Below are 24,142 nucleotides of genomic sequence, written 5' to 3' on the forward strand. Positions count from 1 at the left end.
AAAACTGGATTATTTATGTTATTATATAGTTGTAGCTCATTGTATTTTCTGGAAGCAAGTCCTTCGTTAGCTGATTACAAATATTTTCCCCCAATCTCTGCCTTGACTCTTTATTCTTTCAGTAGTCTTTTTTTTTTAGGAGGTACCAGGGAATGAACCGGGGCCTCGCATGCGGGAAGCAGGCGCTCAACCACTGAGCTGCACTCACTCCCAAAACGGCCTTTTGATGCACAGAAGTCTTAATTTTGATGAAGTCCACTTCATTGGTACTTTTATTTATAGTTATTTCTTCTGCGTTCTAAGACATCTTTGCCGATCCCCACTTTGTCAAGACATTCTATGTCTTCTTCCAGAAACCCTGGTTCTCGCTGTCCGCACTTGCCCCTTCCGGTCTTTGGCGCCTGGCTGTAGGTGGGGGCTGTTTCTGGACTCCCTTGCCGTGTGGTCCCGCTTGTCCGTCTTCACCCCCGGCCCCTGCCGCCATCCCTCCTGTCCCTCGAAGCCTTCACTCAGGGCGCACGGCGCTTGGCTCTTTTCTGCTGAGATGGTCCTGGCTGTCCCGGGCCTCTGCCCACCGGCCTCCTTGTCCTCTAGCTCCGGGCCCCGGCGCGGCTGTTCTCTCCACCTGGGTGCTTTGCCCCGGGGGGCCGCCTGGCTCGCTCCCTCCCTGCCCCCTTGACGTCTTTGCCCCCAGGTAACCTGGCAACCTTCCCCTCAAGCGCTCACCCTACCACCTGTGTCATCTGCAGCCTCTGCCCCGGGACAGGGGGTGGGCCCGTCCCCCCCCGCCCAGGACCGTGCCTGGCACGTTGGAGGCGCTCAGTGCATGTGGTCGGCTCAGGGGTGCCCCCCAGGCTCCCGGCTGCAAAGCTTCCTCTGGGGGCTCTCCCGACCCCCTCCCGCGGGGGCTCTGGGGCCCGCCGGCGTCAGACCTGGGGCTCACCGTGAGGTTCAGGTAGTCCAGCGTGTACTGCAGGAGCACGGAGATGGACTGGGTGGCCCGCTGCCGCTCGTGGCTCCTCTCCGACTTCAGCCAGGTCTCCATGTGCTGCACGGAGGCAAGCCAGGGGCATCAGCCTCGCAGCATCCACCTCGCCACCCAGTGGGCAGGCAGGATGCCTGCCGGGCGGCAGGTGAGCCCCTGGGCCACGGTCTGTCCAGACTGCAGGGTCTCCAGACCCACAGCCTCCTCTTCACGTGGGGCAGTCACGGCCCCCAAGCGGATGGATGGCTGGAGGGACAGGCTGCAGCCGAGGAAGGAGCCAGCACCCCTGGCCCTCGGTCCACCCCGCCCCGCCTCAGCCCTCCCACCTTCCCCGCCACCAGCCCAGCTCCTTCAGGCGAGAGGGCCCCCCTGCCCAGAGCTACCAGAAAGCTCAAAAAGCTCAAGGGCTTAGGGCACTCGGGAGGTGGGGCAGAGCCCCCAAGCAGCCCCAGGCTCCCCGCGGTGACTCGGGGGACCACTGCGGCAGGTGGGAGCAAAGGGAGGCCCAGGGAGAGGTCGCACAACCCCTGCGCCCCTCGCTGTGCTTTACATCTCAGGTGCTCGCAGGGGAGCCAGGCTCCGTGGCAGCACGTTCTGAAGCCTCGGCTCCAGGACCCCTCCTCCTGCCCACCCGCGTCCCTGCTCCTGTGGCCCCCCAAGCCCACTCAGCTGCTCGAGGACCAGCACTCACATCTGGAGTCACAGACTGTGCCCGCCCCCCGCCCCAGGGGCCCTCTCTGAGCTCCCGCCCAGAGGGTGGGGGCAGAGCGGGCATCTCTGGCCTGGATTTGTCACCATCTGGCTCGTCCTGGGGGCCTGGTCAAGCCCCCACGTCGACACGCACGAGGAAATGAATGCACAGAGGTGCGAATCTGCTGGCTGTTGGGCATTGTCAGGAGGGGTGCCTGTCCCTTGCCAGAGGTCACCTGGCCCTCCCCCCACACGCCTCTCATGAGACTGAGCTTTTTGTCATGTTTCATATATCATATGTGATGACTGAGACAAAAATCATAACATCATTTGATACCCAAGGAAATGATATTGAAAAGTAGGCAAAATAAAGGGACCAAGATGGAAGTGAGGTTTCCACACTTCACTGGAAGTGGTAAAATACTGATGCACACACACATTATAATACCCAGAGCAACTACTACAAAGCAAGAGATGCACTAAAATATACCCTAAATAAATCAAGATGAAATCCTAAAAGAGGTTCAAGTAACACACAGGAAGGAAAAGAAAAAGAACAAGAACCAGAGGAAACATGTAAAACAAATAATTAAATGGCAGGTCTAAGCAGTAATATATTGATAATATATCAATAATTGCATTAAATGTAAATGGCCTAAATGCAATAATCAAAACAGAGATTGGCATAGTGGACTTAAAAATAAACCAAGGATATGCTGTTTATAAAAAATTCACTTCAAAATCAATTACATAGGTAAGGTGAAAGTAAAAGGATGTAAAAAGATATACCATGCAAACATTAATAAAGATAAAGCAGGAGTAGCTATATTAATATCTGATGAAGGAGAATTCAGAGCAAAGATAATTATTAGAGCCAGAGAGAGACATTTTGGAAGACATAATGACCCAAAACAGAACCTCAAAATAATGAAACAAAAACTGAGAGAGCTGAAAGGAGAAACAGACAAATCCAAAATTATAGTTAGTGACTACACCACATTTCTCCAGGCAAATGATAGAAGAGCTAGACTGAAAACCAGCAGGGATGGACATTTAAACAATACAACCACCCCTCAGAACCTAATCCATATTTATAGAGCACCCTGCCCAACAACAGCAGAATACACTTAAAAAACACACATTTAAAAAACATATTAGAAATGCAGAAAAGTCTCAGATCAATAACCTAAATTCCTATTGCTACATACTAGAAAAAGAAGATCAAAATAAACCCAAAGCAATAGAGGGAGGAAATAATAAAGACAAGAGCAAAACTCAATGAAATTGAAAATAGGAAAATGAGAAAATTGATGAAACAAAAGCTGTTTCATAAAAAAAAAATTACCTTTAGAAAGACTGACAAAAACAAAAGCAGAAGACACAATTCAATGGTGTCAAGAAATGAAGTAAGGGCTACGACTACAGGCCCTACAGTCATTTTTTTTAATTCTTTTTTTTTTAAAGATACACAGATAACACAAAACCTACAGTCATTAAAAAGACAAAAAGGGAAGGCTACCAACAACTTTACGCTCATACATTCCATGGCTTAGAAGAAATGTACCAATTCCTCAACAACTCTAAAAGACCAAAACTTAACCAGTAGGAATATCCTGGGAGTCATCAGAGAAACTGAATTCTTAATTCAAAAGCTCTTGGCAAAGAACTCTCCAGGCCCAGATGGTTTCGTGGGAGAATTCTACCAAACATTTAAAGAACAATTAATACCAATTTTACATATTTTTTTCTTGCAGAAAAACTTCCCAATTCATTAAATGTGGCCATTATTACCCTAACAACAAACAAGATGAAGATAGTACAAACAAAACTACAGAACCGACTGTAGACAAAACTTTCATGAACTTCCATGATAACGGTTAAAAAGCATTATATGCCTTACCCAGGTGGGATCTGTTCTTGGTTTGAAAATCAATCAGAGAGAACACAGGTCAAAATGGTGGAGTAGCAAGTCTTACACATCACTGGAAAGAGCTGGAAAGAGGCTGGAATTAAGTAGGTGGTAACTCTGGAGCCACAGGGAGCGTTGAGAACTGCAGGGGTGCCAGAGGAAGCAAGAGGCTGCTGAGAATTCAGCTTTAGTAAGTGGAAGCGTGAACCAGTGACCCCGTTGCTCGGTCCCACAGCAGCAATGGAAATGACTGCGACTGAGGCAACATGGCCTGGAATCCAGAAGCAACTGGGAGGGCCCAGGGCTGGCAGGGAAACCTCCCCTCGCTAAAGGTCACAGTGGAGGGTAGAGGTTGGCCCGGGGGGTCCTTGAGAGACCACCACAGAAGCTGGCCTCAGGTTCATCCCTCTGGACAGCAGCGCGCCCAGCCTCCCACCAGCAGCCACCAAGACTTAAAGACACAGGGCGCTTTCCCTCGGGTTCCTTCTTTCTCTTTCTTGTTTGGTCTGGCGGATTCCTGAGGGCCCACACAGACGCTAACCTTGGTTCCTCTCAGAAGCAGCTTCTTCTCGCCACATACGAGCATCTACTGGGACATGCTGAGCCAGGGCACCTCATTCTCTTCATATATTTATTTTGTTGTTGGTTGGCTTTCTCTTTCTTTGTTTTATTCATTTTTGGGTCTGACGGATTCCTGAGAAATGCTAGCCTGGGTTTCAGCCTGAAAAGCAGCTGCTTCTGGCTTCCCACCTGCATATTATAAAGGATTTAGAAAGGTAGTACACTTCACTATTTTATTCCTTTTTCCCATGCTTTTTTTTTTTTAATGTGTGGGGGGTGGAGTGGTGGTTTGTATCTTTGTTAGTATTTTTGTTTTTAATTTTGAAATGAATACTTCTCCCCAAGTACTTTGCATTAGTGTGGTACCTCTGATGAAAGAATATTATTGTAACTGTACTATTAGCTATAGTCCATAGGTTATGTTAGGGTTCACTGCTTGTGTTGTACAGTCCTATCGTTGTTTTATTTTTTTGTTAATTTATATTCTAGGAACATATATACAACCTAAAATTTGCCTTTTAACCACATTCGAATATATAACTCAGTGATATTAATTATATTCACAACATTGTTACCATTATCACCATCGATTACCAGAACCTCTGTACCAGAAATTCTGTACCAATTAAGCAATAACTTCCGATTCCCTACCTCAGTTAGTATTTTTCTTTTCTTTTTTTCTCTCTCTGTCTCTCTTTTTCCTTCTTGTTTTTAGGGTGGCAGACAGAAGAGTGGGAGAAGTATGTTTGCAGAGTGACCACAACATAACACTCAGAATGTCCAGTTCTCAGCAAGAAATTACAAAACCTACAAGGAGACAGGAAAGTATGGCCCAGTCACAAGAAAAAAAGAATTCAATGGAAAATGTTCCAGGGGAAGGTCAGTCTCTGGAATTACTAATCAAAGATCTTGGAAAAACTCTCATAGATAGCATCAACAAACTAAAGAAAATTAGGCAAATAACATATAATCAAAATGAGAATTTTTGTACTGAGATAGTAATTATAAAGAATAACCAAATGGAAATTTGGGAAGTCAACTATAGGTAAAGAAAAAAATTCAACAGAGAGGTTTAGGAGCAGCTTGAAGGATGGAGCAGGAAGTATCAGCAGTCTAGAAGACAAAACCATTGCAATTGAACAGGTTAAGGGGCAGAAAGAAAAAAGAATTTAAAAACAATGAACAGAGCCTGAGGAACTGTGGGACATCATCAAGCATAGCAGTAAACACATCATAGGACGTCCAGAAGAAGAGAGGGATAAAGGGCCAGAAAAAAATATTTCAAGAAATAATGACAGAACACTTCCCAAGTCTGATGAAATATATGAATATCCAAGATGCTCAATAAATGTTAAACATATCCACTCCAAGACACATTATGATAAAATTGTCTAATGTCAAGGACAGAAACTTAAAAACAGCAAGAGGGAAGCAATTAGGAACAAGACAGGAATGCTTACTTTCACCACTGCTATTGTAGTTAGAAGTTCTTGCCAGAACAATTAGACAAGAAAAATAAAAGATACCCAAATTGTAAAAGGAAGAAGCAAAACTATATCTGCAGACATGATCTTATATATAGAAAAGCCCAAAGGAACTCTCAAGAAAACTATTAGAGCTAATAAATGAATTCAGCAAAGTGGAAGGGTACAAGATCAACACACAAAATCATTGTGTTCCTATACACAAGCAATGAACAATCCAAGGAGGAAATTAAGAGAACAATTTCATTTACATTAGTATCTGTGGCAGTTTGAAATTATTTTATGAGTCCCAAAAAGAGAAATATTATGTTTGTAAACTAATCTGTTCCTCTGGGTGTGATACCCTTTGATTGCATAAAATTCAGTTGAGGAGACTTTGATTAAACTACTTCGTAAAATCAATTTTGGGCTTTTGATTGAACTATGTCAGTAAGGTATGACTTGGGTTGAGTATCCACCCCCAGGCTAGGTCTGATATAAATGGACACTTAGACAGACAGATGGGGGGAAAGGAAACTGTCATATTTGATTCTGCAATGTGAGAGAGAGGATTGCTTAAGCACAAGGCCCCCAAGAGGCTGGGCTCATGGAGCAGCTCAAGAGACCAGCCCTGTGGTATGCCTGATAGCTTACAGCTGAACTTGGGAAGGCAACAGAACAGTCGAGACTGATATAGGAAGCCTGGAGAGTGACAAGCCCTAAACCAGCTTGCAACTGAAAGCAGCTGAGCCTGAGAGAGGATGCCTGGAGGGGAGGCAGAGACCAGGCAGAGATCGCCCACCATCTTGCTTCAGCACATGGCAGCTGACTTTGGTGAGAAAGCACCTTTCATGGTGCCTTGAGTTGGACTTTTCACAGACTTGGAACTGTAAGGTTTTACCACAAATAAATCTCCATTACAAAAGTCAACAGATTTCTGGTACTTTGCATCGGTACCCATTTGACAAACTAAAACAGCATCTAAAAGAATAAACTATCCAGGAATAAATTTAACTAAGGATACAAAGTGTGGCATACTGCAAACCACAAAATATTGAGGAAAAAAGTTAAAGACCTAAATAAGTAGCAAAACATCCCAGTTCATAGCTTGGAAGTGCTAACATTATTGATATGTCAATTATAGCTAAAACAATATACAAATTTAATGCAGTCCCTATTAAAATTTCAGCACCTTTTTTTTTTTTTTTTTTTTGCAGAAATGGAAGCACTAATCCTCAAATTTATATAGAACTTCAAGGGACCCCAAATGGTTCAAAACAATCTTGAAATAGAAGAACAGTATTGGAGGACTCACACTTCCCAATTTCATATTGTATTACAAAGTGTCAGTCATCAAAACAGAATGGTAATGGCACAAAGAGAGATTAGTGGAAAAGAATCAAAGTCCCAGAATAGACCAATACATCTATGGCCGACTGATTTTTGACATGGGTGCTAAATATCTCCAGAGGGGAAAGAATGGTCTCTTCAATAAATCGCGCAGGGAAAACTGGAAATCCATGCATAAGAATGAAACTAGAGCCCTACCTCACACCATCTACCAAAATCAACTCAAAACGGATCAAGGACCTAAATCTAAGAGACAAAACTACAAAACTCTTAGAAGACAACACAGGGACAACTCTTCACAACCTGGCATTTGGCAGCGGATTCTTAAATATGACACAGAAAGCACAAGCAACAAAAGAAACAGTAGATAAATTTGACCTTGTCAAAATTAAAAACGATTGTGTGTTGCAAGAAATTATCAAGAAAGTGAAACCCTAACCGTTTTAGTTTGCTAAAAGCTGCCAAAAGCAGTATGTCAGGAATGGGTTGGCTTTGTTAATGGGGGTTTACTGGCTTGCAAGCTCTGGTTATGTGGCTGAGACAAATGTCCAAAACAAGGCATTAGGCGACGCGCTGGAAACTAGCCGCCAGCGATCCTGGACTCCTCTGTCCAACGCAAAGGAACATGGCGGAGTTTCCATTCCCCTCCAGGTCTCGTGGCCTTCAGCTTCCTGGTTTCTGCGGCTTCCTTTCTCAGCTTCCGTGGGTTTCTGTCACTGTGGCTTCTTTTCTCAGTTTTTGTGGGTTCCTCTCTGAGCTCCTGTGTCTTTTTTCTCTCCATATTTGCCCCATTTTTAAAGACCTTCGTTAAGAGGAGTCCACCACCCTGGGTCAAGCCTTACTGAAGTAATCTGATCAAAGGATCCCTTAGGCAACAGGTTCACACCCACAGGAAGAGATCAGCTCTGAGAACGTGATCTTCTCGGGGGTCCATACAAAGCCTCAAACTACCCCAGTGACCTACAAAAGGGGAGAAAATAGTTTCAAACCATGTATCAGAGAAGGTAATATTCAGAATATATAAAGAACTCTTACAATTTAACAACAATAAGACAGCCTAATTTAAAAATGGGCAAAGGACAGGAATAGACTTTACTTCAGAGACGATGCACAAATGGCCAGTAAACACATGAATAGATGCTCAGTATCATTAGATATTAGGGTAATGTAAATTAAGCCACAGTGAGATACAACTTCACACCCATAAGGAGGACTGTTATTTTAAAAAAGGAAAACTAAGCGTTGGAGAGGATGTGGAAAAATGGGAATTCTAGTCCACTGTTGGTGGGAATGTAAAATGGTGCATCCACTGTGGAAAGCAATATGGCGAGTCCTCAGAAAGTTTAACATAGAATTACCATTTGGTCTGGCAATTCTACTTCTAGGTATATGTCCAAAAGGAGTAAAACAGGGTCCTAAAGAGACACTTACACACTGATGCTTGTACCAGCGTCATTCACAATTGACAAAAGCTGGAAACAACCCAAATGTCCACCGGCAAGTGAATGGATAAACAAAAACTGATACACACTATTGAATATTATTTGGTCATAAGGAAAAACAAAGTTATAAGGCATGCACAACCTAGAAGAGCACAGGAAACATTGCTCTTGGTGAAACAAGCAGGACAAACGAGAACCAAAGTTGTGTCAAATCGCTTACAAGAAATGACCTGAAATGGCAAATTCCAAGACATTGAAAGCTCAGTAGAGATTACCAGAGGAGGGAGGACGGGGACAGGGGGAAAGGGGAGTGTTTGTCTGTAAAAATTAAAAGATAATAATTAAAACAATCCATCAGTGCCATCTATCATATTAATAAGCTAGGAAAAGAAGAGCAATCAGAGGATCATATCAAATGATGAAAAAACAACAACACTTGGCAAAATGCACTGCCCATTCATGATAAAAACTCTCAGCAAGTTAGGAGCAAAGGATAATGACCTCAACTTAATTAAAAAAAAAAAAAAAAGCAAGCACAAAAAGCCCTAGAGCTGATATCATGCTTAATGATGAAAAACTGAAAGCTTTCCTCCTAAAACCAGGAACCAGGCCAGGAGGTCCGCTCTCACTGCGCTTCCAGCATTGTGATGGAAGTTCTACCCACACAATGAGGCAGGAAAAATGAAAACCATATGGGTTGGAAAGAAACAAACTTAGCTCCCTACTTGCAGATGACATGATGGTCTGCATAGAAAAGCCCAAAGAATATACAAAAAGAAAACAGAAACTTCTAGAATAAACGAGTTTCACAAGGTTGAGGGGTACAAGATAAGCAATCACATTTCTTTACGCTAACAATGAATGCGCAGAAGCCGAAATTCAAAACAAAATACCATTTATAACTGCTCCAAAAGAAACGAAATGCTTAGGGACAAACTTAGCAAAACATGTTCCAGATCTACGCATTGAAATTTACAGCATGCTGGTGAAAGAACTTCAAGAAAAACCAAAGAACTGGCCAGACAGACTGCGCTCAGGGATTGGCTGAATCAACCCCGAAAAGGTGCCACTTCTCCCTAACTTGATGCCCAGGGTGGGACGCAGCTCCTACCAAAACCCCAGCCAAATGGCCAGCAGACGTTGAGGAGCTTGTTCTAAATGGGGACAGGCACAGGCCTTAAGTGGTCAAGTCAGTGCAGTGCTGGTGGAGGGACGGACAGACAGCCAGGGCAAAGGAACAGGGTACCGAAATACAGCACCCGAGAGAGACCCCACCGTTGCGCCCTGCAGAATTCCGACGCGGGTGTAGAAGCGGGTCCCTGGCGCAAGGCCAGCCCTGTCAACAGAAGGTGCTGGCGTCACTGACATTGACAGGCAAGGACAAAGGGGGGAGGCCCTCGGCCTCAATCTCACGCCTTACACAAAAGTTACTCAACTGGATCTCAGGCTCACATAGAAAATGTCACACTCTAAAGCTGTTAGGAAAAGCTACAGGAGAAGAATCTTTGGGACCCAGGGCCAAGCAAGAAGTTCTTGGACGTGACCCCGAAAGCACGATGTGTAGAAAAGGGAAAACTGATCCCAGAATTTAACACTTACACTCTGTGAAAGCTGTATGAAGAAGATGAGAGACAAGAGACAGACTGGGAGAAAATATTTGCAAACCATGTATCTGGCAAAGAACTGTATCTTAAATAGATAAAGAACTCGCAAAACTCAGTAAAAGCGTCAGTCCAGTTAGAAAACGTACAAAAGACGAACCAACATTTCACTGATGAGGACACACAGATGGGAAATTAGCCCACGAGAAGGGGTGCAGCCTCACGAGCCATCAGGGAAATGCAAATTAAAACCACAATGTGATGTCACCACACACCTATCAGAAAGGGTAAATTAAAAAATATAGTGACAACAGCAAATCTGATAAAGATGTGGAGAAACTGAATCATGCAGGCATTGCCCTCTTCCAGAACCTATGAGAGGGAACACTTCCCACGTCCCTAATGGGTCTAGAATTTATGAGGCCAGCATTACCCAGACAAAGAAATTAAAGAAAGACAAACTACAGCTTTATATTCCTTGTGGACAGAGATGTAAAAATCCTTACCAAAATAGTAGTAAATTAAATCAAGCGATACATTTTAAAAAAGATAATACATCATGATCTCATTAAGGGCAAAAAAGGAAAAAAAGGTCTTTGACAAAATTCAATATCCATTCATGAAAATTCTCGGCAATCAACCAGAAATCTACACATTACATCAAACTTAATGGGAATAGACTCATCAAAAGGTCCTGTTTACAAGAGTTAACAGCCACAAGAATGGATTACGGACGTGTTTTGGGGGGCCTGCAATTCAGCCTTCCACAGCCTATACAAAAACGAACTCAAAATAGATCTAGACCTATATGGAAAACTAAAACAATAAGACGTCTAGAAGAGAATGTAGGAGAAGAATATTTAAAACTTGGGTTAGGCAAAGATTTCTTAGATACAACACCCAAAGCACAACCCGTAAAAATTAAAAAAAAATACTTGATAAGACGGACCTGTTCAAAATTGAGAAGTTCTGCTCTTCAAAAACCACAGATAAGAGAATGAAAAGATGCTCCACGGACCTGGAGAAAATATTTGCAAATTGCATAGCTCTCATAAGGGACCTGCATCGAGTGTGTGTAAATAATTCTTATAACTCAATAATATGAAAACAAGCAAGCTAATATAAAAGGCGGGGAAGGACTTCTCATGCGCTTTACTGGAGAAGCTATGTAGAAGGCGTGCAAGCTTGTGAAAAGACATTCAGCCTTGTCAGTCACCGGAGAAGAGCAAATTTAATGCAAATTTATGGAAAGTTAAAAACTGCAATGAATCACCATGACACATCTATTAGAATGGCTAGAAAACCAAAACCAACCAGACAACGAGCCTGGCCCTGCCGAGGGCCGGCTAGGGAGCAGAGGCGCGGCTCCTCGCCTGGGCTGCTGGCGGGAGGCAAATGGAGCAGGCCCTTTGGGACATGGTCTCGCACAGGCGAGCGTGCCCCTACCCTACAACCCAGAAATACCACTTTCAGAAACGAACACTTCTGTCCACACAAAAACCTGTAAATCAGTGTTCATAGGAGGGGTATTAATATTTGTCCCAAATTAAAAACAACCCAAATGTACAAACCAGCCCTGGAATAGCCGTAGGATGGAGCGCTTCTGGGCAATGAAGAGGAAAAGCCTGCGGATACGTCTACGGACGGGAGCGAATCTCAACTGCGGTCGGCTACGTGGACCTCGAGGCGGGGTTCCTGCGGCTGCGCGCCGCACGGCTCCATTTTCAGGGCCCTCCTAGGGACAGGAAACAGTGGCGGTGGCCAGCGCCTGGACGGGTCCATCAGAAAGGGACACGAGGTCCTAAGGAGGGCGGGAAGTCCTCCCTCTTAGGTGGTGGACGTGACGTGACCATAACATAGGGCTGTATTCCATTTTCAAAACTAACAGGGTTTTTACTTTAGGAAATACACGTGAAAAAAATTAAGTGGACAGCTTCGTCTAGGGATTTTAAATTACCAAAACTGATTCAGGGGAAAGTGAAAATTCTGAGCCCATCAAGAGCCAGAACTGGCGGCTGGAGATCTTCCCCACACGGGCAGCAGAGCAGAGCGCGCGCGGCCGCAGGGTGTTCGCACACGGGGGTGGCTTGGAGCTGGAATCCCCGAGAAAGGGGTTCTTCAACTGAGTCCCCGCCTGCGGGTGGGAGCCCACTCTAAGTGGGACCTCCCGGGGAGGCTGCCTCCCTCAGGGCGTGGCCCACCTCATTCGGGACGGGTCTTAGCCCTGCTACCGGAGTCCTTTATAAGTGGAGTGAAACGCAGACAGGGAGGGAGCCACAAAGAGAGCAGCCACAGGCTGACACGTATCGGCCCAAAGGACCTCCACAAACAGGGAGCGGCCAGGAGAGGCCGCCACGTGCCTGGCCACGTGACAGAGGAGCCCGGGACCCAGGTGCTGGCAGCCAGCCCAGAGCGCCAGCCTTCGGGGAGAAAGCATCACCTCGACCGCACCTTGATTTGAACATTCCTAGCCTCAAAGCCGTGAGCCAAAAAATTCTCATTGTTTAAGCCAACCTGTTTTACGGTATTTGCCTGAGCAGCCAAGGAAACTAAACAACGTGTCTACCTAACAAACTTTAATATTTTTTTTAAAAATGGACAAAAGAAAATTTGACTTAGAATTAAAAATATATAAAGGATAATAACAGAAAGTAACATAAATAAAATATTGGACAGGATCTAAAAACAAATACCATCCTCTAAAAAGACTGATTTCTTACAAAGCTGAAAAAAAAGAGGAAGACTCAACACCATGTGAAAAGAGGGGAAAAATACAAAAACTTCAGCTAGAATAGAAATTTAAAAAACATAAGGAATGAGTAATCTCTCCCTTATACCAACTGTTCCAGGGACAAGAAAAAGAAGGAAAACCATCCAATTTATTTTATCAGGCAAATAGAAGCTTGATAACAAAACAAGAAAGAAGATAAAAGATAGAGGCTAATTCTCTTCAAGGCATAGAAGCAAAAGTTTTCAATATAATAGCAAATCAAATTCCATACTGCATTAGCAAAGTAATACACCATGACAAAGTAGGGTTTACTACTTTGACACTTCAACATTGCAATTCAAAACACTGTGACTTACCTCATTAATAAAGACTAGATAAGAGAAAACCATATGACCACCTCAGTACATACAGAAAAATATCTGATAAAATTTGGTACACATTCGAGGTCAAATCAAGGCGACCTTGAGCCTGTGGCAGTCGGTTTGGCTGTGCCACTGACGGGCCCAGCTGCTGTTCTCTGAATTCCATCTTTGTGCTTGGGCAGAGACCAGCAGCGACTGGATCCCTCAGGTGTGATCTGACATCTGGGGGACGTGGGACTCCTCTGACAAGTGAACTTGACCTGAGGTCTCCCTGGCGACCTACTGCACAGAGGTCTAAGATGCTTCACTCCAGCGTTGCCTCTTCCGTCCCTCTGTCCTTCGCTCGGGCCAGCGTTGCTGCCTGACACACCTCCCAGCCTCTCCCTGCTCCCTCCCCATTTTCTCTCCAAGACAGTAGTTCCCCTTATAAATGTGCTGCTTGTCTCATCCCATTGGGCATCTGCTGAGCAAGTCAGAAGTAGGAGAAAATATTCTTCCGCAAATAAAGGGACTCTATCATAGTCTACAGCAACCATCATTCTTCATGCCAAGCCATGAGACACATTCTTATTAAATTCAGGGGACAGAAAAGGACGCTTGCCGTCACTGCCCTATCCCACAGTGTACTGGGATGGCCCAGCCAATGCAAAAGACATGGAAAGGAAAAATTGTAGGGTTTTGGAAGGAAAAGATAAAAAATTGCCAATAATATAGTAATTTACATAGAAAATTCCAGAGAACTGACAAATTATAACCCCAGTAAGAAAGTCTCATGAAGTGGCTAGATACAAGAACAACATACGAAAGTCAGGAGTGTTATTAAAAGTATGTGGGATGAATTAGAAAGCGCAATTCTTTTTAACAATCCTCTTTCCAATATCAACAAAATCTCTATGCTATCAAAGATACTGTAAAAGATACCCGGGGGTGGTATATGGTCTCTAGCTTGGAATGTCAAAAACAGCTCAGTATTTCAGAGACGGCTCCTCCACTCATCATGGGCCTGCGGGACTGATGCGTAAGCCAGAAGGCCATTTTCTTACTTTGCGGAGAGAGCACTGCCTCACTGCCGAGGGCCGGCTGAGCTTGTGTTTTCTGGTTGACCCTGTACAGATGCTGAGACTGTGCTCTGCCGGGAGACTGGGGAGACCAGTACCAGAGGAGCTGGAGAGGGTGGACAGCTGTAAATGACCGACGGCATCAAGGTGTAGTAGAGTGTGGGGAGCCCTGCAAAGCAGGCTCCAAGGCTCACAGAAAGAATGTAGATAAAGAAGGAAGTGCACCTGGGCAAGGTGATGTGCTAAGCAGAATCTGCTGAGTATAAATAAGAATTCTAAGAAAACTGTGTTATCAGAGGGCTAATGAATACTATATAGAGGGCAATAATTACTATATTCGTAGTGACCTAGAAACAAGAACTTCCCATGAAAACCGCTGAATGTGCTGTTTGTACTTGCAGCATAAAATAAAGTGAACAAACAACCCAGGCACCAAAGGTAGCCATCAGCTCCTTCTGGTCCACCTGGCCCCCGCTATTGTGTGTCTCTCATTTCTTTTAGCCTCACACCCCCCGCCTGTCCAGCTGCGCGGGTCACGGCAGCAAAGGGTGCATCCATGTCTGAGAGAAAACCTGTCGGGAATGGCACCTCTGCTTCGGTGGGCAGGTGCCAGCTCCAGCATCTCCTCCTGAGTGGCGCAGAACCGAGCTGCTGGGTCCAAATTCCCGCTCTGCCACTGGCATGCTGCGTGACCCTGAGCCAGTCACTTTACCTCTCTGTGCTCTCTTTGCAAGGTTAGCTTGGTGAGCACTCTTACCTCCACGGTACTTGTGAGGAGCTGCGGATGTGCCTGCCACGCTGCAGGGGACCCCCAAGTCAGCAGGTGGAGGGGATGGCGGGGGGCGCTGGGGGAGTTGTCCGGGCAAGCTCGTCCCGTGTGAGACCCCGAGGGACCCCCGTCCCTGGGCCTCGCCACCCCAGGAGGGGCCGTCCTCTCTGTCACCTCCTGGGCCAGGAGCCCAGCGCTCTGCCACGTGTCCCTCGAGCATGGCCCAGTGTCCCCTCCTCTGGGATGCCCTCCTGGATCCCCCGTCCTGACCCCACAGGTGGTGGCTTGGAGCTCTGCACCCCAGGAGAGCCTGTTCTCAATTTTAACTCAGGCACCACACCTCTCAGGCTGCTCACTGCCCCGGGCACGGGTGCCCTGGCCTCTCCTGTCCCCTGGACGTGTGGCACCTGCAGGTGGTCTAAGGGGCGGCTCCGCCCGCGCCCGTCCTCGAGGCCGTGCTGTGCCACCAGCCGTGCGCCGAGGGCGAGGCGGCCTGCCCCGGGCGGGCCCCTGGCGCGCCGATGCCCAGCTCCGCTCTCGCAGGGGCCAAGGCTGGGAGCGCTGGGGCGGCCGCGGCGTCGGGGCCAGGGCCAGCCCTGCGCCGCCAGCCTCACCTGCAGGAGGAAGTAGATCTCGTCCATGCTCTCGTTCTCCTGGATGAAGCTCTGCAGGAGCAGGTCCAGCGCCTTCACCGTCTTCCTGTACAGCGTCTGGGGGGAGCGGCCAGCTGGCATCCGCGAGGCCGCCCAGCCCCCTGGAAGGCGCAGGCGGCCGCCCCGCGGGACCTCAGCCGGCGTGCCCGCGGCCCCAGGGGGATGACGCGTCCAGCCGCCGGGCTCTGGCGGGTGGGGGCGCACGAGCCGGCTGGGGGTCTTTCAGACCACCACCCCGGGAGGGGGGGAGCCCCGCCTCCAAGGCCTTGCAGAACCGTCAGCCGCGCCCCCCGCTGCCTGACCGTGCCCCTCGCTGCCCGGCCACGCCCCCCCGCTACCCGGCCCTGCCCCCTGCTGCCCGGCCACACCCCCTGCTGCCCAGCCGCGCCCCCTGGCCACCCCGGCCACAGCACCCCCTGCTGCCTGGCCAAGCGACCCCGCTGCCCGGCCGCGACCCCTGGCCACCCGGGCCGCCCCCCCCCCGGACGTGCCCCCTGGCCACCCCAGCCGCCTGCCGGCCGTTCCCTCTCGACCCTCCTGCGGCCCATCTTGGTTTTCCCTCGAAACGCCGCTGTCCCTTGAGGTCAATGTCGCACTCTCCGTTCTTCTCACTATCGTTATTTTCCCGGGGACGTTTTCTGGCTGATATTCCCAGATAGTTTCAACTCAGCAAGCCCACGGCTGTGCACGGACCCGCTGCCCAGCGAGGACGGTCTGGCCCAGCGCCCGGTGCCGGTGGGACGCCCGGTGCTGGTGGGACACCGCGGCGCGCCAGTAGCGCGGTGCGGAGGGAAGGCGCGGCCTGCCTCCTCTGTGCGGTGGCGTCAGGAGGCACCGCTGCGCCCCCATGGGCATCCGGGGACCCAAGGGGCCTGGGGCGCAGTGGACGCGGGAGCCCACACGCAGCTGGAGCGCTTGGGCCGGCCTCGGCGGCGCTGGGACGGGCGTCCTGCTGGGGCCGCACACCCGCCTGGGGGGCAGGGGTGCGTGGGAGCCAGGCCTGTCCCGAGCCTGAGACGCCAGCCCAGGGGCGAGGCCAGAAGAGTCCGCTGGGAGGGCCCAGGGAGGATGAAAATGACCACTGGGGCCGGGCGGAGCTTTGGCGGCCACTTATTTAAGTGGCGAGGAAAAGAGAGGTGGCGACGGGGCGGCGCGAAGCTGCGGTGCTGCCCTCGTTCCGAGCCCGCGGACCCCGCCCTCATCCCTCTTCCCCTCCCATCTGGGGCAGGGGCGGCCAGAGCGCTCAGGACAGAGGCCCGGAGGGGACGGCACCACCCAGGCCGAGAGCCCTGGACGGCCGCGGGCCAGGGCGTGCGCGCACAAGCTCCCCCTCTTCTCCCCCCCAGAGGGTGACGCCCGAGGGAGGCCACGTGGTGGTGGGAGGGGCGGGCTGAGGCCTCAGTGGCAGCCACGTGGCGGTCAGCGTTGGCGTGCTGCCCTCCTCACTCGGACACCGGTGACCCCGAGCGCCAGCCCCCACGAGCGCCACACCAGCCCCCGGGAACCTGGCCGAGGCCGTGAAGTCCAGGACACACACGCCCCCCCTCCGGCTCCCAGCCTCCCCTCCTCCAGCCACCCCGTCCTGGCTCCAGGCCTTGCCTTGTTTCCACAGAGCGGACCCTGCCCCCCGGGGGAGCAGAGGGATCCCCGTGGCGGGTGGGTCTGCGCTGGAAGGCAGGGCTGTGCGTGACCATGCGCCCCCCTTCCTGTGGACCGGGAGCCCCGCCCCAGCGCTGACTTTGGCCTTGGCCTCACAACTGGCTTTGGCCGGTGGAAGGTGAGTGACCTTGATGAAGCACACCGAATCCAAGGACAAGTGACTGGAGGCCCGGCGGGTCTCTGCCAGCCCGTTCCTGGCAGGTGGCAAGTGCGTGCGGCAGCCCCCAGGCCGGGGTGGACGCCGACCCCTCCGGCCCCAGCCTGAATTCGAGCCTCGTGTACCCGAGGGCAAGAAATGCACCCCGCACGGCCGTGAGCCGCTGAGACTTCGGGGGCGTTTGTCCCCGCAGCAGAGGCTGGAAGCACCGCCCATCTGTTGAGATTTTCTGATCCGCGATCGCACCTGATCTCACAGCACTCAGTTCACAGCACTGCTTTGGAGCAGACTCCAAAGGCCCACGCTTCTTTGAAGGTCGAAGCTAGCCAAGCCTGGACCGGGACCGGGCCTCTGCAGCCCTCACGCAGCGCGTTGGGTCTGAGCGTGGCAGACGAGCCCCCCCAGAAGGCCCTGGGGACAGGGGAGTCACCTTGACGTCGGGCGCCGGCTCCAGCGGGGGCAAGCTGCGCTCCAGCTGCTCCATGGGCGGAAGCGTGTACAGGCTCCCGAGGCAGGTCTGCAGGATCCGGGTCTTGACCGTGGGTTTCAGGTGTGGCCGCAGGTGGCTGGAAACAACACAGAGGGGAACCGGACCTCACGGCCCAGCTCGTGGTCCTGCTGGGGGCAGGCCTGGGGGAGGGCCACACGGTTTAAGATGTGGACGGAGAGCTGGATGACGGATCGGCCTTAGACTTGGCCTTGTGGACAACCGGGGGTGAGAAAGGAACTCATGTGGGTGGGAGGGGCCTGGAGAGGAGGGGGCTGTCCTGACTCATTCAGATGATTCTCTTGGGTTCTTTGATGTTTGTGAGAAAATGTAGGGATTATTCTAGGCTCAGGGCCAGGGTTTGCTGCATCATCGGAGACATGGCTCAGTGTGTGAACAAGGATCAGGACACAGTGTGTTGACCAGGATCAGGACTCAGAGTATAGTTGGGATCAGGGCACAGCATGTAAATAAGGATCAAGGCTCAGTGTATGACTGGGGTCAGGGCTCAGTGTGTGGACAACAGGGATCAGGGCTTAGTATGTGATCAGGGCCAGGGTTCCATGTGTCATCAGGGTCAAGGCTCAGCATGTGAACAAGGATCAGAGCTCAGTGTGTGATTGGGAGCAGGGCTCAGACTGTGCCAACATTACCAGCCTCTCTTGGGCTAGAAGCAGAGCAAGTCTGGCATTGCTGACCTCAGGCTGCCCAGTGCTCCAGTCCAACCTTGCTGTCCATTCCCCCCGCCCCAATGCCCCCACCCGCCCAGGTCTCTTGCACATGGACCCCACCCATACTCAGAGGCCGGCCCTGGCCTGCTGGGCTCTGGCCCAGGAGGCGTCACCTCAGGCCCACGATGACCGTGATGATCTTCTCTCGGAGGAGGTTCACCAGGAAGTTGGGCTCCCTCTGCAGAACGCACTGGGGGCGACAGGGCGGCATGGCGGGTCTGCGCGGGCCTGCGGGCCCCTGCGGGCGGGGGCGGAGGGGCCACGCACCAGGAGGCACTGGATGAGCTCTGGGATCTGAGTGAACTTGTAGCTCTGGGCGCCAGGCTTCTGCGCGATGGCCGCCACCAGCATGACGGCCGCCGAGAGGAAGCTCGTTTTCAGGACGCTGTCCTGCCGGGGCAGGTGGGCGAGAGGCCAGGTCAGCAGCGTCCACGGCCCCCGCCCCGCAGGCACTCACCCAACCAGGGGCACACGGCACACCCACGGCACACAGCGGGCACACGACACAGCTCACTGCCACATACACAACACAGCACACCCACAGCACACAGAGGGCACACGACACACAGCTCACTGCCACATACACAACAGCACACCCACAGCACACAGCGGGCACACGACACACAGCTCACTGCCACATACACAACACAGCACACCCACGGCACACAGCGGGCACACGACACAGCTCACTGCCACATACACAACAGCACACCCACGGCACACAGCGGGCACACGACACAGCTCACTGCCACATACACAACACAGCACACCCACGGCACACAGCGGGCACACGACACAGCTCACTGCCACATACACAACAGCACACCCACGGCACACAGCGGGCACACGACACAGCTCACTGCCACAGACACAACACAGCACACCCACAGCACACAGCGGGCACACGACACAACTCACTGCCACATACACAACACAGCACCCCCACGGCACACACGGCCTGCGCCCTGTTAAGTAGAATGGCCGCCACGTTGGGCGTTGCCATCGCCGGGAGGGACCCTTTTCCAGAAGGGATTTTCCAGGAGACAAAACCAGTTGGCCCGCAGGGGCCTTCCAAGCCAGCCGCTGCGGCTCAGGGGCGGCAGGCAGTGACGCCCCGGGGGCACCAGCTTCAGTCCAGTAGTGCGCGCGTGTCCCAGTGGCCACACCACGCCCCCCGTGTCCTGCTCCCCACTCTGTCAGACCCCCAGTAAATGGAAACGCCAGGGGGCCTTCGGAATATGCCCTGGCTTGCACCTGCGTCCACCTGATGTCGCCCCACAGCGGAGCTCCCTCTTTCCGAATGGGATGCCGCCCGAGACACAAATTGCTCATCAAAGCTGTCAGGCCCTAAATTGCTCCAAAAGTGTTCCTGTTATCAGTTTTGGTGACAAGGAGGGGTCCCAAAACGGCCTCGGCTGACTCTGGGAGCCACGAGTAAGCCAGGCAGCGGCGGCCCGAAGCCTCTGGCGCTCCCTGCCCTCCGCGCCACCTCGGGGGGCCGAGGGCCAGGACCTCTTGGGCCCACCCTCCTCGAGTCTGAGCGCCGCACTCCCACTAGCCTTTCGTCCAGGGCGGGCGGGTCAAGCCTGGAGAGCGAGGTGGGCTCGAGGCCCAAGCCCGAGGGCCGGGGCTCCCCGGGCAGCCTGCGCTCTTGCCCTGGGCACAAGGAGAGGTGACGGGAGCAGGTGGGGTCCTCAGAATCCAGAAACTCTGATTCTCCACCCCCGGCATCCCAGCCTATCACGTTTACAAATGACCTACAGTTGCCGTGACCATCACGGAGGACGTTCCAACTGGACAAACCTACTCATCTCAGGGGTGCACTCAAGAAGCGGCCCCGTAGGCGGGGCGCAAGGGTGCCTGTTTTAACTGGTACTCAGAGTCGACTAAGAAATTGCAGGACTCTGAAATAGCTTAATTTAAGGATGATCTACGGAAGGCATGTAAGAAATTAAAAGCTCATGAGATTTCTCTGTTTTCTGTGTTTTTATGTCTGACTCATGGCTGAAAATTTTAAATTGAGGCTATATGCAGGACTACTTCAATAGTTAAAACAGCTATGTCTTCTGAGTTCTCAACGTTAATATAAACACATGATTTTATCGGCTTAGGCATGTTTTTCCTAAATTTACTGAGCACATAAGCTGGTATTGTACCTATGAGATCTTTAAGATGATGAAAAGTGTAAATTTGTGTTTAGTCAAATTCAGTTATTACTCTGACAAATTTTACTTCAAGAGTAATTGTGTTTTGTAGGATCTTGCTTTGAAGACAGTTGCCAAGATCTTTTTGGTGACTTAAATATGTAAGATGTGAAGGATGTGTTTTTGTTAAGGAAAAAGAATAGTGTTGTCCTGACGTAAAATGAAAAATTGTTGCAGAAACGGAAATATGTAGGAGAAAATCTGAGAGAATATAGAAAGGTAGAAGTTTTCTCAATTTCATTTTCAGATTGCGCATTGCTAGTACGTAAAATATAATTGGTTTGGGGTTGTTTGTGTTTTTTTGGTATATTTGTCTTGATCCTGCACATCCTAGTTCTAACAGTTTCTAGTAGATTCTTCAGGATGTTCTATATACAGGAGTATGTCATCATGACGACAGACAGTTTCACTTCTTCCTTTCCAGTCTGGATGCTTTTTCTTTCTCTTGACAAATTGTGCTGGCTAGAACCTCCAGTCCAGCGCTGAGCAGAGGCGGTGGCGAGGGCGAGCACGACCCGGTGCCCATCTCAGGGGAGAGCCTGTCTCACCACGCAGTGAAGTGGGGGGGCAGCTGGTCATCCGTCGATGACCTGTATCAGGCTGTCATGAAAGAGTGCTGGGTGTTGTCAAGTCCTGCATCTACTGACTGATCATTTAGTTTCTGCTTTTACTTCATTGGCATATTTTATTGGTATGTTACATTTTATTGGTATGTCACACCACTATATATATATTTTTTTAAAGATTAATTTTTTTATTTCTCTCCCCTCCCCCCCCCCACCCCCCAGTTGTCTGCTCTCTGTGTGTTCTTCTGTGGCTGCTTCTATCCTTATCAGCAGCACCGGGAATCTGTGTTTCTTTTTGTTGCATCATCTTGCAGTGTCAGCTGTGTGTGTGGCGCCATTCCTGAGCAGGCTGCACTTTCTTTTGCGCTAGGCGGCTCTCCTTACAGGGCGCACTCCTTGCGCGTGGGGCTCTCCTACTTGGGGGGCACCCCTGTGTGGCACAGCACTCCTTGCACGCATCAGCACTGCGCATGGGCCAGCTCCACATGGGTCAAGGAGGCCCGGGGTTTGAACCACGGACCTCCCATGTGGTAGGAGGACGCCCTATCCATTGGGCCAAGTCCACTTTCCCCAATATATTTTTTGAGCACTCATTTTTTTATTGTATTTTTTGAAGATACATAGACCACAAAAAATGTTACATTAAAAAACATAAAAGGTTCCCACATACCCCACCCCCTACTTCCCCCCACTCCTCCCACATCAACAACCTCTTTCATCATTATGGCACTCTCACTGCATTTGGTGAATACATTTTGGAGCACTGCTGCACTGCATGGATTATAGTTTACATTGAAGTTTACACTCTCCCCCAGTCCATTCAGTGGGTTGTGGCAGGATATATAATGCCCAGCAATCTGTCCCTGCAATATCAGTCAGGACAACTCCAAGTCCCAAAAATGTCCTCACATTGATCTCTTATTTTATTGGTATATCAATTTGGGGCTGTTAGGACATTTTTGCATTCCTGGGATCAAGCCCACTGGTCGTCGCGTACAATTCTTTTCAGGCATTGCTGGATTTGTGTTGCTAGTATTTGGTGAAGGATTTTTGCAGACAGTCATAAGAGATATTGATCTGTGGTTTTCTTTTTTTAAGAAATCTGTCTGGTTTTGCTATCAGGGCAGTAGTGGCCTCATAGGATGAGTTGAGAAGAGATGGACACTTTTATTTTTCCTTTCTTTGGAAGAGTTTGTGAAGAATTGGCATTAATTCTTCCTTCAGTGGTTGGCAGAATCCATGAACACAGCTGGGTGGGCTGGGCTCTTCTTTGCGGGTACTTTTTAATCCTCAAGTCCATCTCTTTACTTGTTACAGGTCCATTCAGGTTTCCTGCTTCCTCTTAGCTGGTTTTGGGGGTTTGAGTCTTTCTAGGAAAGGGATATGAACTTGACAGGTGCCGACCATATCACACATCAAACACCCGTACACACGCCACACAGGCATGCCGCACACAGATGAAACATGCACACCAAGTGTGCACCACACACACGATACCACACACACACACCAAGCCCGCACCGGGGTTCCACACACACTGCATCACACACGGCAGGGACCCAGGCAGGACCGGCAGTCAGGCCGCTGCAGACTGGCCTCTGCAGACTGGCCTCTGCGGCCGTCCCCACGGCATTTCTGGACTCCTGCAGCCCAGAGAGCAGTGCCGCGCCCTCCCTCCTCCCGGGCCGGCCAGGGCTGCTGGGGAGGGGGCCCGGCAGGCGCCAGCGAATGGGGCGGGGCAGCACCCCGGCGGGCGGGGGCGCGCTCACGTAGCGGCTGCTGGAGAAGTAGTAGACCATCCTGGAGGCGATGTTGTCCACCCAGGGCAGGATGTTCTCCGTGGCGTGCGCGACCATCTGCCCGTAGCACAGCAGGGTGGTGCTGCTGACCCACTTCCAGTGCAGGCTGGGGTCCTGCTGCCGGCGGCAGGGGGCGCTTGGAGGGCACGCCCCTCCCCCGCCAGGCCCCTCCGCCTCCCCTGACCTCACCGCCCCCTCCTGCCCTAGGGGAAAAATGACTCCCTTGGCTGGCTCAGCCTTCAGCACAGGCTCGAGGCCACGCATCCCCGACGACCCCCAGGAGGCCCACCCGCTGCTGCCCCAGGCAGTGCCTCCTCGGGGCCCGGTGGGGAGCTGAGCAAAGGCAGGCTCGGAGCCAAGGGCAGGCCGGGGTCAGGACCCTCGACCCCATTCCCAGCCCCGGGATGAGCCTCCGTCGCTGCGCCACGCTAGGAGTGGGCAGGTGGGCGGCAGGGGTTCACCCGCACTGGACAGACGAACTTCTCCAGGCCCCAGGAGAGGTGGAGGCGCACGCACCCCCACACACCGGCTTGCCAAGCCTGCGCATGCGCCGAGGCCCAGCTACCTGGCTGTCTGAGCACGAGACGCTGGATCTCAGGAACCGCGTGCGGCCCAGGTCCTCCAGCACGACCCACACCTCCTCCAGGTGCGAGGCGGACGTTAAGCCGATGGCCAGCGCCATGCCCTGCAGGCCGGGGGACCCGGAGCTGACCGTGCCCACCGCTTCGGCCCGCCCCTCCCTCCGGACAGCACCTGGCGCCCTCGGGGTTTCCAGACCAAGGGAACGGGCACGCGCGTGCCGTGCGGTCACGACGCCAAGGGGCGCCCGTGTCCCCCTCAGGGCCGGGTGCCCGGGTCCCGGCTGCCCACCCACCTCCCGCTGGGAGGCGGACTGGTGGGACAGCTCCAGCAGGGCGACCAGGTACTGCCGCACCAGCTGCCGGCTGGCGGATTCCCGCAGGATC

At 51.1% G+C, this 24,142-nt stretch overlaps 1 protein-coding gene across 1 annotated transcript; it reads right to left on the minus strand.

The window, feature by feature from the left end:
- Positions 1 to 722: 722 nt before the first annotated feature.
- On the minus strand, positions 723 to 23,859 carry LOC101443038 (maestro heat-like repeat family member 5). Its single transcript, XM_058276258.2, has 8 exons — positions 23,743 to 23,859; positions 23,148 to 23,291; positions 18,876 to 18,998; positions 18,722 to 18,798; positions 17,821 to 17,956; positions 15,536 to 15,631; positions 944 to 1,048; positions 723 to 752 (listed from the first exon to the last, which is right to left on the minus strand). Exons 1-8 carry the CDS (start codon positions 23,857 to 23,859, stop codon positions 723 to 725), a joined length of 828 nt encoding a protein of 275 aa, XP_058132241.2.
- Between the last annotated feature and the right edge of the window lie 283 nt (positions 23,860 to 24,142).

This window comes from Dasypus novemcinctus, chromosome 14 (genome assembly GCF_030445035.2).
Source record: "Dasypus novemcinctus isolate mDasNov1 chromosome 14, mDasNov1.1.hap2, whole genome shotgun sequence".
Taxonomy (NCBI): domain Eukaryota; kingdom Metazoa; phylum Chordata; class Mammalia; order Cingulata; family Dasypodidae; genus Dasypus; species Dasypus novemcinctus.

Bases quoted from the DNA above. Each gene is read 5' to 3' on its own strand.
- LOC101443038 (XM_058276258.2), bottom strand. From the start codon at position 23,859: ATGGCGCTGGCCATCGGCTTAACGTCCGCCTCGCACCTGGAGGAGGTG. The intron at 23,292-23,742 runs GTAGCTGGGCCT...CGCCGGCAGCAG, and splicing joins TCTCGTGCTCAGACAGCCAG to GACCCCAGCCTGCACTGGAA. The intron at 18,799-18,875 runs GTGCGTGGCCCC...TGTCGCCCCCAG, and splicing joins AGCTCATCCAGTGCCTCCTG to TGCGTTCTGCAGAGGGAGCC.